The 12,667-nt window shown below is 38.7% G+C and overlaps 1 protein-coding gene across 2 annotated transcripts in view; it reads left to right on the plus strand.

The window, feature by feature from the left end:
• DNAJC13 (DnaJ heat shock protein family (Hsp40) member C13) overlaps positions 1 to 11,597 on the plus strand; it is a 109,967-nt gene extending 98,370 nt beyond the window's left edge. For both annotated transcript variants that reach the window (XM_044679431.1, XM_044679432.1), the window contains 3 exons: positions 3,029 to 3,172; positions 3,940 to 4,039; positions 10,678 to 11,597. In XM_044679431.1, the coding sequence (XP_044535366.1) occupies positions 3,029 to 3,172; positions 3,940 to 4,039; positions 10,678 to 10,775 (342 nt within the window). In that variant the 3' untranslated portion in view covers positions 10,776 to 11,597. The remainder of the gene's footprint in view (positions 1 to 3,028; positions 3,173 to 3,939; positions 4,040 to 10,677) is intronic.
• The last annotated feature ends 1,070 nt before the right edge of the window (positions 11,598 to 12,667 follow it).

A 12,667-nucleotide genomic window follows, 5' to 3' on the forward strand; every position in this document is an offset into this window, starting at 1 on the left:
ATTATTAACCCTTAATCACTTGAATTGTGTTTTATAGCAGTGATATAAATACATTTTTTTGCCATAAAAATTGAATCTTTGAACCTATGGATTTCAGTTTGATGTGCTAAAAGAACTGAATTAATGTTACTATCCTTTCTGTTTACAATCCAGAATTTAACTGAATATAAAAACATGATTTCTGTATAGTAAATTGAACTGTGAAGGTAACCTGTATGTGATTGTAAATACACATAAAGTTTGTTCAGTCATCTTTTAATCTTAATAGCTTTTAATGTGAAATTGAAGTTTAAAATATCAGCCTCAGGTATATTAACTTCTAAACAGTCTTTGCAATGTTTTTTAATGGTACAAGTTACATTTGCATTAATTTTTTATGACTTCAAGAGTTTTGAAAAGTTTAAGCTGATAGAGTACTTAAAATCAAAAAAATGAATGTTTTGAAAATGTCAAATGAAAATCCTGTGTGCAATAATGTAATTTCTAAGGCATAAATTTCTGTGATGTAACACACTGAAATATTGTAATCAGTTCTCAAGAGCCAGTACACTCCTGATCTTTTTTTTTTTAAACCCTCACCTTCCATCTTGGAGTCAATACTGTGTATTGGCTCCAAGGCAGACGAGTGGTAAGGGCTAGGCAATGGGAGTTAAGTGACTTGCCCAGGGTCACACTGGGAAGTGTCTGAGGCCAGATTTGAACCTAGGAACTCCCGTCTCTAGGCCTGGCTCTCAATCCACTGAGCTACCCAGCTGCCCCCACTCCTGATCTTTTAATGCCCAGTAGAAATGCCTATACTAGGGAATTGGAGTATTAATTAGATGTTAGGAAGTGTTCTGAACGGGACACCTGGAAGAGCAATCCTGGGATTAGGACCTCCATTAGGGCATTAACACTAAGCAAGAAGGCAGGCAAAAGACTTGAATCAGTCATTTTGAATTTTTGCCCATGGGAAGGAAGAGGTCATGGTTATCTTCTTGACACTCTCTAATCCCCTACTCCCAGGATTTCAGCTACTGCTTTCTGTATTTCAGCTTTATGTACTAAATGGATTTCTATGACTTCTCCTCAGAACCTATCCTATATCTAGGATGTAAGGCTTTCTTAGAATAAAGATTTGGCTTTCATCCCAATTCTAGGCACATTGTTATATTGATATTTTTGTCTACATTAGTCATTGCAACTTGGCCAAAACCCACTTGCCACTACCTGCAGATCTTAGTGACGTAAAACAAAAAACCATCCACACCACAAGGACTGTATTGTGCACTGTTTAGTCCCCCAGTTCTCAGCTATGAAAAGGGAGATGTTATCTTTTCTCAGGGACCCTGATTGGTTGTTTAAATTATTTATAGTTCAGCTTCCTAATATTTTTTTTCTCATTTGTCTTGCCCAGTGATTCCCAAAGTGGGCGCCACCGCCCCATGGTGGGTGCTGCAGTGATCTAGGGGGGGCAGTGATGGCCACAGGTGCATTTATCTTTCCTATTAATTGCTATTAAAATTTAAAAAAATTAATTTCCAGGGGGCTAAGTAGTATTTTTTCTGGAAAGGGGGCAATAGGCCAAAAAAGTTTGGGAACCACTGGTCTGGTAATATAGTTCTCTTGGTTCTGCTTGTTTTACTGTGCATCAAATCATTACTCTTTGTCCCACATTTCTCTGAATTCTTAATTTATCATTTCTTACTGCACAATAGTATTCAGTTATTCTATCATACTTTACTTTTCAGTTGCCTCAGTCTTGGGGTCACCTCCTTTGTTTCCAATTTTTGGCTTCTCCAAAGAGCTCCCTTTTGAATATATCGGTAGCTATTCAGTCTGTTCTGTCTTTGACTTTTTTGGGGTATGTGCAGAGATCACAGACAGCTTATCTTAATATGCCTGTTTTTCTAGAAACCCTCCAATCTGATTGTTAGATTCTGTGTCATCTGCCAAATTGCCTAAGATGAAGGTTAATTACCTGAGAATGGTTTTAATTTGCATTTCTTTTATTATTGGTCATTTGGAGCATGTTCATTTATAGTTTGCAGTTCTTTTGCAAATGATATCTTCATATCCCTTGACCATTTATGTATTGAGGAACACTTTTGGTGTCACTTTCTTGTATATCTTGGATAGCAAACTTTTATTGGTGATATTTGATACAAGTATTTTCCCCACACAGAACAGTTCCTTTTCTGATTATGTCTTTATTAATTTTGTTCATGAAAGAGATAAGATTGAGGTCTTTTTATTCAAGAGCCAGAAGACACATTTAAGTTTAAAGCAAAGACATTTACTGAAGGTAGAACTAGATGGGTCTTTGATTTCACTTGATGTCCAAAACCCCATGAGGCAGTGTGTGTCTGAGACAGAGCTTGGACCAATCATCATGCAAAAACTTCTTAATCCCATAAAAACAAAGTTGTTTAATTTTTATTTTAATTGAATTCTCATATAATTTTTGTTAATTATATGACTTTATATTTGGGTTGCATAATCATTTCAAGTTCATTTTAGCTTATGGTGTAAGATGTTGGTCTGTATCTGATTTCTGCCAAATTGCTTTATAGGTTTCCCAGCAGATGCTGTCAAAACAGCCCCATTTCCAAGTAGTTTATGTTTTGGAGTTTATCAAATAATGTAGTTCTTAAGTGGAACTCTCTTCACCTATGGAGATTTGCATTACTTCTGTATAACTGTCTTGTTGCCCCAGGCAGTTGGGGTTAAGTGACACAGCTAGGATACATCTGAGGCTAGATTTGAACCCAGGACCTCTTGTCTTAAGACCTGGCTCCCTATCTGAACCCATCTTTTAAAAATCAAGGAGGGGTTTTCTGCTCTCTCACTTTCACCTCTTCCCCTCCCTCCCCCCCCATGATCATCAAAGAGAATTTTAGTGTCTAATTGGGTGATGTAGTTGTTCTGTAATAGCCTAGCAGTTGGTTGCCATTCCTTCAGCTCTTAGCACCAAGTGAAAATCCTCTGATTTCATGGCTTAATGTTAACTAGAATCTTTTTTAAAAGTAAATATATCTGATACTCACAGGCCCTGAAAGCAGATTTGGTTCAGTATCTCTTAAAGTTGCTAGAAGGCACTGGCCTTGAAAATTTGGAAAGCCCAGCAGCCACGAAGGCTCAGATTGTTAAGGCCCTAAAATCAATGACCCGAAGCCTGCAGTATGGAGAACAGGTAAGTGTTTGGGTAACTGGCTCCAGGGAGACTGTGGCCCTGGTTTTGGGGCTCAGGACAGATAGCTTTGGAGCTTTTCTCTTTTTTGTAACTAGAGACTCCTGAGTGAATTGTCACAAGTGGGGTTAGAGAAGAAAACATGAATAAATATTAATACACCTCTTTCCTAACTAAGTAGCTGACATCTCAGGCCAAGTTCACAGATCTTGGTGGAAGACCATTAGTGTTTGTTATCTCTAGGTAATTCTGGATAGAGAGCTCTGGGTATGGAAATTCCCTCATTCTGCCAGTAAGGTTCAATAGACTCATCTTAGAAAAATCTCTCGGACATAGAGCCATTAAAATTACTTGTCTAGGAATACACAGCCCATTTAGGGCAGAAGTGGGATTTGGGCCCAGCTCTGCCCGACTCTCTAGCCAGAATGGCAATAGAAAAATTAGAATTTGTTAGTACTTAATTATAATATACTGCGTGGTTTGACCATCACATAGTATCTTTAAAGAACAGGGAACTCCTGTATTTTGTTAATAATATTCAAGGGCACATTTCAGTTTTTGTTTACATTTTTCTTGACCTGTAACTTTATGTACTAGCTTGTTCAGTAATTAGAGATTGTTATAGTCAATGATTCCTCAGAGTTTTTTATACACTGATTTCATAGCTTTTCTCCATTAAAATTATATGGATTTAAAATGGACTAATTAGAACTTACCTTGGGACAGTTTTAATCAAAATAAAGTGATAAATGCCCTTTGCATTTCTGTAGGTAAATGAAATCCTGTCTCGTTCTTCCATTTGGAGCGCCTTCAAAGATCAGAAACACGATTTGTTCATTTCTGAGACACAGACAGCTGGATACCTCACAGGTCAGCAATTTTGGACTTTATATCTGTAGTAAAAAACAAAAACAAACCCCATGCTTCATCACTTGAAGGAGGTCTCAAAAATATTTATAAAATGGTGTTTGGGGTCACTCATATACTGCCCAGCACCTCCTCTTTTAATCATGGACAAGGATGCTTTCATGTAACCACTAAGGCTGAGAATTTGTCATTGTTTTTGTCTGCACATTACATTGTGAAAATACGTGGGGGAACGTACTTTGTTTAGTAGAATATATACTTTGTTCAGTTTGGGGTCATTTGTAAAGTAGCACTTTTACACACCCATGTTTCAAGTAAGAATATAAAAATTTTTCCCCCTGAATTTCTTAGAAAGTGGCACAAAGAATCAACAGATACGTCAGAAACATGAAGGTCTCTTTGTTATTAAGAACATGGACACAGTATCTAGATCTATTGATATGAAAAAAAAATAGTAACTTTAAATTTTCAAGGGCTGGTTGATGTTTTTCAAAGCTTTAGGATTTAGACTCCTCTTCAATGGAAAGCCTGGATACCCAGAATGAGAATCACATTAGAGGACAGATTAAAGAGTTGTTAGAAATGTCTGTTCTGAGATCATGTTACTATAGTCACTTGCTGAGATCCTATTTTGTAGCATTTGAGAACCATAATTGATATTAAGTTTGCTGAGTTTTCAGGGGAATTTTATTTAAGAATCGGCTCTTCCTTTCATTGCATAAATGTGGTATGCAAAGATATGCATATTATTGCTGTTACTTGGATTCTCTCTCCTCATATGGAAATGAATATTGAAACTATAGCTTATTTCTTGCATTATGTGGAAATAAATCTACATGTGGCATTCAAATGCAAAAATTGGCATAGCTGAATTAGCCAGTCCTTAAGAAAAGTCTGAAAATGTAGTGTTGGTTTTCACCGTAGTATTTCCCAATTAAGTTTTAGCTATTGTCTATCTTCCAGTAATACAGATTTAGAAACTATAGCAAAGAGACTGAGTCAGTAAATAAGCACAACTTTCAAAAAATGTTTCATGAGTATAATTTTTCTTTTTGTTGAACTTGCTTCTTTTTCCCTCCACCATTAACACTCTTTAATACATTTCTGTTTAAGGCAAAGTATGAATTTATATAGAGTTAATATATCTGGGATTCTTGAAGTACAGGGTGCTTTGATTGTCAGCTTATAATTCTCTTTAACAGATACATTAAGTATCTGTCATGAATCGGGATCCAAGAGGTGCAGAAATGGAAACATTAAATGTGTGGCCTCTGCCGTAATGAACTTGCCTGGTAGGCAGAGGCACACCTCTATACTCACTTCATTTGAGTTTCCTTTCTGGTCTTCTCAGGACAGAAATTCTTAGAATGTATAGATTTAGAGCTATCAAATCAGTTTCAACATCTGTCTACACTTCAATAGTAATCATATTTTCTAAACAAGATTTCTGAGGTGGGAGCAGAGGTAGGGACATCTGCTCCACTCTATGTACTACAGAATTGAAAGACCACATATAACAATAACACTTTTTGGGGAGAATACAAAATTCTGCTTTAACATACTGACAATGTTTTTTCCTGGCTGTAGAAGGTTTAAGGACTTTCCACTGACTATCCATACTTGCTAGACACTAGGAAAGGAGACCACCCTCAATATGCACATGCCATGCCACTGATGGCAGCTCCTTTGTCCTTTCACAGGAGATCTAGAAAGGTTGGCATGCCAGGCAGAAATACAGAGAGAGATCCTAAGGGACAGAACATAGGGGTAGTAAAAGCTAAAGTTAGGAGTCTGAGACATCCCACTGGTATAAGCCAAGAGCTGGTCCTCAATCATTGTCCCATCACCCTTTTTTTTCCCTCAGCCTATGAGGTTAACCTATCTGTTGTTTTCTCATGTCACTATTGGTTGATTCTGATCAGGGTTTCTCTCTTCTCCATACCTCATTATTTTGTAGCTCATCCTTGAAATCAGTATACAACTGAACATTTTTATTGGTAGTAATCAAAACAAAGCAGATAGGGGTGTCCCTATGTCTAAGTGATCCTTGTCAAGTCAAAGATAATTCCACCCAGTATAGCCTTGTTAGAGCTGTCAATAGGTAGCTCACTAGATTGCTGGATTATGAGGCTATGGACTAGACACTCGGCTCCATCACTCAGGAATGAGGTCTTGTTAGGCATGTTCTTTCAGTGAGACAGGAGTTTAAACTTTGAAAGATAAACTTGAGCAGCAAGTCTGCCCTGTTTGAAAGTACTTGACACCAGTGAATTAACCTGATCCTTTAGGTTAGGTTACATGGTCTCTGTTTTTTGGTTTGTTCATTATTTCCTTCTTAGAGGTTCAATTTCCCCATCACTATACTGTCTGCCATGGGTTTGGCAGCAGAGTGGACAATACTTAAAATGAAGCCATTATAAATGCTCCTGAACAGGAATGTTTGTTGACATGAGATTTTGTTAACTTGAAACAATTGCTTGAAATTTAGAACCTTATATTGAAACTGATTTTAAGAGGGATTAAGTCAAAGAAGAAAGTACAGTGTTTACAATTAAATTCATTTCAAGAATGAAGTAATCCTCTCTGTGAGGTGGATACACTGTGCTAGTCTCGGAAGACAAACCAAAATAGTCTTTGCCTTCTTGGAAGATGCTGATGACAGAGAAAAGGCATTTTGTTGACTTACCTGTCAACATGTGTTGGGGAGCACGTGAGAAGCGAGTTGAGGTAGAATTGGTCTGGGACCTAGAGAAGTTTGGTCCCAGAAGGGAAGAGAACTGTAAAAGAATGGATGGTGGATTCTCCCTGACCTTTTTTCTTGTCTCCCGGAGGTTTATAAGTGGCTTCTTTGGGGGGAGTATTTTGAAGAATTTTATCGATGATGAGGGAAGCGTATGGAAGACTGGGCATCTGCTACTTGGTGTCAGGAAACAGTTATAAAAAGGTTAACTCCCTTCCACTTTCTCCTTTTTAGGCTGTGTGGGTAAGGCTGGAGAAAGCACCTGTTCAGAAGCAAGCATTGTAGAGAATTGTAATAAAGCTAACAAGAAGTTGGCCATTCCCTCCAACTTTCCCCTTCACCCCCAAGAAATTAGCTTTACTCTGCTGCCCACAATTCCTGTTGGAAAACAGCCAAAAAGGACTTAATTCTTCTCCATGATATAGCAGCCTTTTTTTGTCCTGGGTTGTGAATGTCTTAGATTTCCAAAGCACTTTTGTATTGTGGGCATGTATGTGCCCTTCCAAGGTGAATGTGAGCCCTTTGAGAACAAGGTTGTGTTTGTAGCCTCTGAAATCACAGGCTGTCCTGCACAGAGTAGTGGGTGCTTAATAAGAAGAATTCATTGGTGTCCTATTCAAAGTTGTCTTTGAACAAATGTCTCCAAGCACCTGATTGAAAGTTAAGAGCAAAAGAGAGGAGAATGAACTGCAGGGAGGCTTCAGAAGAGAGTGAGAATTGTGTACATCCCAAGGGACAGATTTTAGAAGTACAGGGTAAAGTGTTATGGGCAGCATCAAGGTCATAGTCATTATTGACCATTAATGACAGGCATGAGGATAGGTTAAAAGGGAAGCTGGGGTGGCTCAGCGGATTGGGAGTCAGGACCTGAGGCAGGAAGTCCTGGGCTCAAATGTGGCCTCAGACACTTCCTAGCTGTGTGACCCTGAGGAAGCTTAGAATCAATACTTAGTATTAGTACTGCTATAATTAGTGTTGGTACTTGGTATTGAATCTAAGTACTTAGTACTTACTAAGACAGAAGGGAAGAGTTTAGACCTTTCTCCAAGCCATTTCCTTCTCTGTTGTTGCTCTGCTCAGTGGTGTCAGCAACAACTAAATGGCATCCATGGCTTGCTTTCCCGAAGTATTTTCTGAGCTTGCCTCTGATAACACTGTTTTTCCAAGTGAGCTCCAGGCAGCACTTACATGTTTTTCCTAGCAAGATCCCCTATGACAGTGAACCTACATTGACCTTTTATGTGGTTTTTAGTCCTGGATTCTGACAGCCTGTGCTCCTTCCATAGACATGCCCTGCACATTTCATTTGGGCAAGCAGATACAGATTTTTATTTTTCTTAAGATGAACATGTAGTAAAACCTCAATTGCATCCAGAGAATTTTAAGATGTGAACATGTTAAAAACCTTAATTATAAAATAACATTTTTATTCATCAAGGAAATTTAAACTTAATATTTTAAATTAACTACATTTTACTTAAATTAACAATTTAAAAATTATGCACAAGATAAGGGTTTTTTTTTTTTGTTTTTTTTTTTTAAGGCACTAGGATGTGCTAGACTCTCTTCAGCATAACCTATACTTATCCCTTAGCTGTCATTTCAGCTTCCATTTATGGAGCCTTTTGACCTTGACAAAGCTCTTTCCTCCAAAAACCTTGTGAAACAGGCAGTGTGGATATTGTTACCCTTTTGTAGTAAAGGCTTTAGAGTCTGAGCTTTCCAGAGGGGTAAGTGACTTGTTTGAATAACAACTCCTAAGTCTTCAAGGTAGGATTGGAACTTTGACATCCCCAGTGGTCTCCCTGTGAATGTATATCATCCTCACTTTGTATTTATATCTTCGGGGTCCCAAGTACATAGACATTTAATAAATACTCATCAGGAGTTTTATTTTGAAGCAGCTTGAGTACAAAAAGAGAAGGGCAGACTAGAATATCCCATCACAAGATGAACCTTTGGTGAGCTCTTCTGGGCTTCAGATGTTTGGAGTTAATGTCTAGTTCTTTAAAGTCCCCTAATAATGTTCGCCTGGTAGAGTCCCAATATCGTAGCCTGATAATATGAAACTTATCAATGTGCAGTTTTTCTAACACATAAGGGCATGTCTGTCGATTATTTGGGGTTGATGACATCTCTTCAGGCTGAGATAGCACTAACATTTTACATGCTGAAATCTTAAATTCTAAAGTAGTCTACCTGTCATTTGAGGTTCAGTGATTACTGGTCTGGGTGCAGTAAATTGCTTTAAAATGTAGTGTCTTTGCCTTGAGATTCCATTGTCAGAGATGGTTCATTGACTTGTTAGCAGTTTCTGTGAGCAGTCTGTGGAAGGCAGAGGACAAGGCCAGGAAAGTCAGTGTATGCTCCATTTTTTGCAGCTATTTATTGTGCCTCCTAGTTGCCTTTTAAAAATGAATTTCAACTTCTTCACAAGCCTGCAATAGTGGCAAGTTATTGGCCCCTGCTCACTTCTCTTCCCCAAGTGTTCTGGGCCCAGGCTCCTCCCTCTGGCGGCACACAGACGGGAACAGTTAGAGTGGTGGTGGGGGCAGTGTCCACCTGGGCCACAGTGCCCGTTCTCTGTAGAAGCACACACCAAACAAGAAGCCAGCGGTCCTCATTACAGCCCTGCCTTGTCCTGCCTTGATCCTCAGCCTTCATCAAACTGCCCCGCTGTCTGCACTGCCCTTGCTTCTTATATCTCTCTTTTCCCTTCAGGTGTCTCTCCTTCCCTTCTCACTGGCAGCAGTCCCCTTCACCTCAGAAGTGGGCTTTAGATCTGCTCTGCCAGGCAGCTTGCTAACCTCTGTGTAGCTCTCTGAAGCAGGTAGATACCATTTTGCTAAGTGCATGTCGCTTCCACTGCATTTCTGGTCCTGACCCTTCAAGTGCTCCTCAGCTCTTTGCCTTTGTGTCCTACAGTTTGAGCTCAAAGAACTGCTTAATAGTCACCAGAGCACCTTTCACAGACAGCATTACAGTGCATTTACTGTGCTTGCTAGAAAGTTTCTGAGCATATAAAGGAATACACAGCTAGAATAAGGGAGAATGAAACCATTTTTTGTTTTAGAAAAAGAGAAATTTTGAGAAGTGTTTGCTTCAACATATTTCTGTATTTAGGACCAATGAATACCGTCACACCAGATGGTTTACAGGTCAAGGAATCTATACCAAGCCCTGACCTTCCTAGTGGAACTTTTAAACTCTGTAAAAATCTTCCCATCTCTCCACTGGTCTGCCCTTCTATCCTGATAGGAATTTGTACCTGGCTCATGGCATGATTGTATACATGCCTGAGGATACTCAATGGCAATTCTGATTGTTTTTCCCTTCACTTAGAGCTGTCATCACCATAGAATCTTAATTTTCAAAGGAGAACTGCTTGTATCCCCATTTTAATTATTAGCCCTACTTAGGGCGTTGTTCGTTTGCAGTTTTTTGTACAATACCCTTCCACTGATTCAAAGTGTTGATTATAAAAATAATTTTTTTAGGAAACTGGTTACTGTCTGCCCTCAATGTTTCCATTTTTTTCCTCTTTCCTTACCCAATGTTTTCAGAAACTTAGCTTCCAGAAAAAGGGATAGGAACAGGGTAAGAGTTATTTCTGTCTTGTTTCCATCCCCTAACCAACACACACTGGGGAGAGTGAATTTTTTAATTTTGCAATATTTGTTCTTTAGCAATAATGGCTTATTATGGGTAGGCATTATCAAAGGCTTAGGAGTCATTTTTTTAAAGCTAAATAATCAAATTATTCTGAATTCCAATAAACCCTTAGGTTTTTCATGATAGAATACTTAACTAAGTTCATAACACTTACAAATAATCTTGTAAAGAATGTTTCCATTGGTAATACAATGTTTAGAAAATTGACTTTTTTTTTTCTTTTAACCAGGACCTGGAGTTGCTGGCTACCTTACTGCAGGGGCATCACCAACAGTACTATCTAGTATGCCACCTCCAGTAGACCATGAAGTGGGCGATATCGGCTAAGAGACTTGAACTATTCATGAATTACAATAAATGCAGAAAGGCCAGTGATGAGAACCACATTCCTCCATCTGATACATTGAAGCAAACTCCTAACTGCCTTTCTGCTTCTTTCATGACAGTGTTATCCCTTTTTCTATAAATATATTTTTATTTAGGAGAAAAGTCAGTGATTCTAATTGTATCACGTTGTAACATAAGAAAGCACTCTGTGGATCAACCTAAATGGGTACACAAGAATATTTTTTTTCTTGCTGTACAAAAGCACATTTTGTTCCTTTGTATCTGTTTACAAGACTGTGAATCAAAAAGACAAAACTTTTTCCCAAGTTTTTATATATATTTTTTTTTAATTAGTAGCTGTGGTGTTGAACTGCAGTCTACAGGAATTGGGCTAAATCACTTGTTCCCATAAAAGGGCCTTTCCTTCTTCTGCACCAAGTCTGATGTGATCATCCTTCTCTTCATCCAGCACTATTAGGTTTTGTCCCTGTACCAGTTCACTGATGTCCTTGATCATTAACATTATGTTCCCAAGAGCTCACAGTAAACGTGTTTGTTGTGTACCTGGCTTTACCAAATTGATGAACAAGGATGAACTTATGCAAAAAAGAAAAAAAAAGAAAGAAAGAAAAGACAAAACAAAACAAAAACCAGCCCTGATGTCGTCAACACGTTATGTAAGAGCCTGGTGGGATTGTGAAATGTTCCCTCTGTTACCCCGCATAGAAAGCTTTCTATATTGAATGTACATTATACAGATCATTCAGATGTGTACATAAAATTTTAAAAATAAAGGGAATTGACTGCCTTGTTGATGAGACAGATATGTTCTCACTTAATCTCTTCCTTTCAGTGCCAATACCTACCAAACAGGCTTTAACTGCACAGTCCCAAATGGAATGGTGGTGTAAGGAATTAAATTAAGAATTGGACTAAATATATGACAATTTTAAGATAATACTGTGGTTGCCAATTTTAAAATTAATATAGCCCAAGTCAAAATGACTTTCAGTAGCTTTATTTACAATGAGGTAGAACGAGTGAAAGTTGAGAAATGTGAAAGAGGGTAGAGTAAGAAGTCTAGCTTATCACCCTAAATGTTGCTCCGGTCCCCGGCTCAACCCACGCAGGGCTCATTAACCTCGCAGCCAGAGGACTTGGTGGTGAATCAAGCAAGGATTCAACCCACGAGGCCTCCTTCTAAGAAGGAGAGGCCTCTCCAGAAGACAGGAAAGGAAGGTCAGCTTTTCACTCACCGTGAGAAGATCCAGGAGCAGTCTTACCAGAAGCAGCCCAAGCTCCTCCACACCCAAGATTCAGGACGAAGACCTCTTGGACTTTTTTATAGTCTTTTTTACGTCCCTTCCTGTCCCTTCCTCCATTTTATGGGGGCCAATTGCAGCCTTTTAATTTGCTTAGCACTGCCCTGGGGGTAGTGTTTGTAGGTTCCACCTCTTGTCCTATGAGGGTGTAAACTCTTATCAAAGGATTCACAAGTTTCTGACTGAGTTGAAAAGGTGGAGCTCACCAAGTGCCAAGTAGGGGTGTTCAAGCTTTGGTTGATTTAATTCAAAAATAGGCAAGGGGAAAGTCAATCCCATCTTCACAGTGGTAAAACATGACATTTGCTTCAGATTTAGCACTTCCTCTGTAAAAGATGCACTTGATGTAGCAAATGCCTGAACTCAGATTTCAGAGATGTCATCAGTTGTGCTTATCAACTATGTCTGACACCGGGAAGCCCTGAAGGATCCAACCAGTGCATTTTGTTATAATATTCAAGGACTTCTGGGGTTTGTTAAGTGGTCATCCTGTAGTATTCACAGATATACTTTGTCTTGCCAATATTTTGGAAGAATGCCACTCTGGTCACATGGACCATCTGTGGTGTA

Source organism: Gracilinanus agilis, chromosome 5 (genome assembly GCF_016433145.1).
Source record: "Gracilinanus agilis isolate LMUSP501 chromosome 5, AgileGrace, whole genome shotgun sequence".
NCBI classification, from domain to species: domain Eukaryota; kingdom Metazoa; phylum Chordata; class Mammalia; order Didelphimorphia; family Didelphidae; genus Gracilinanus; species Gracilinanus agilis.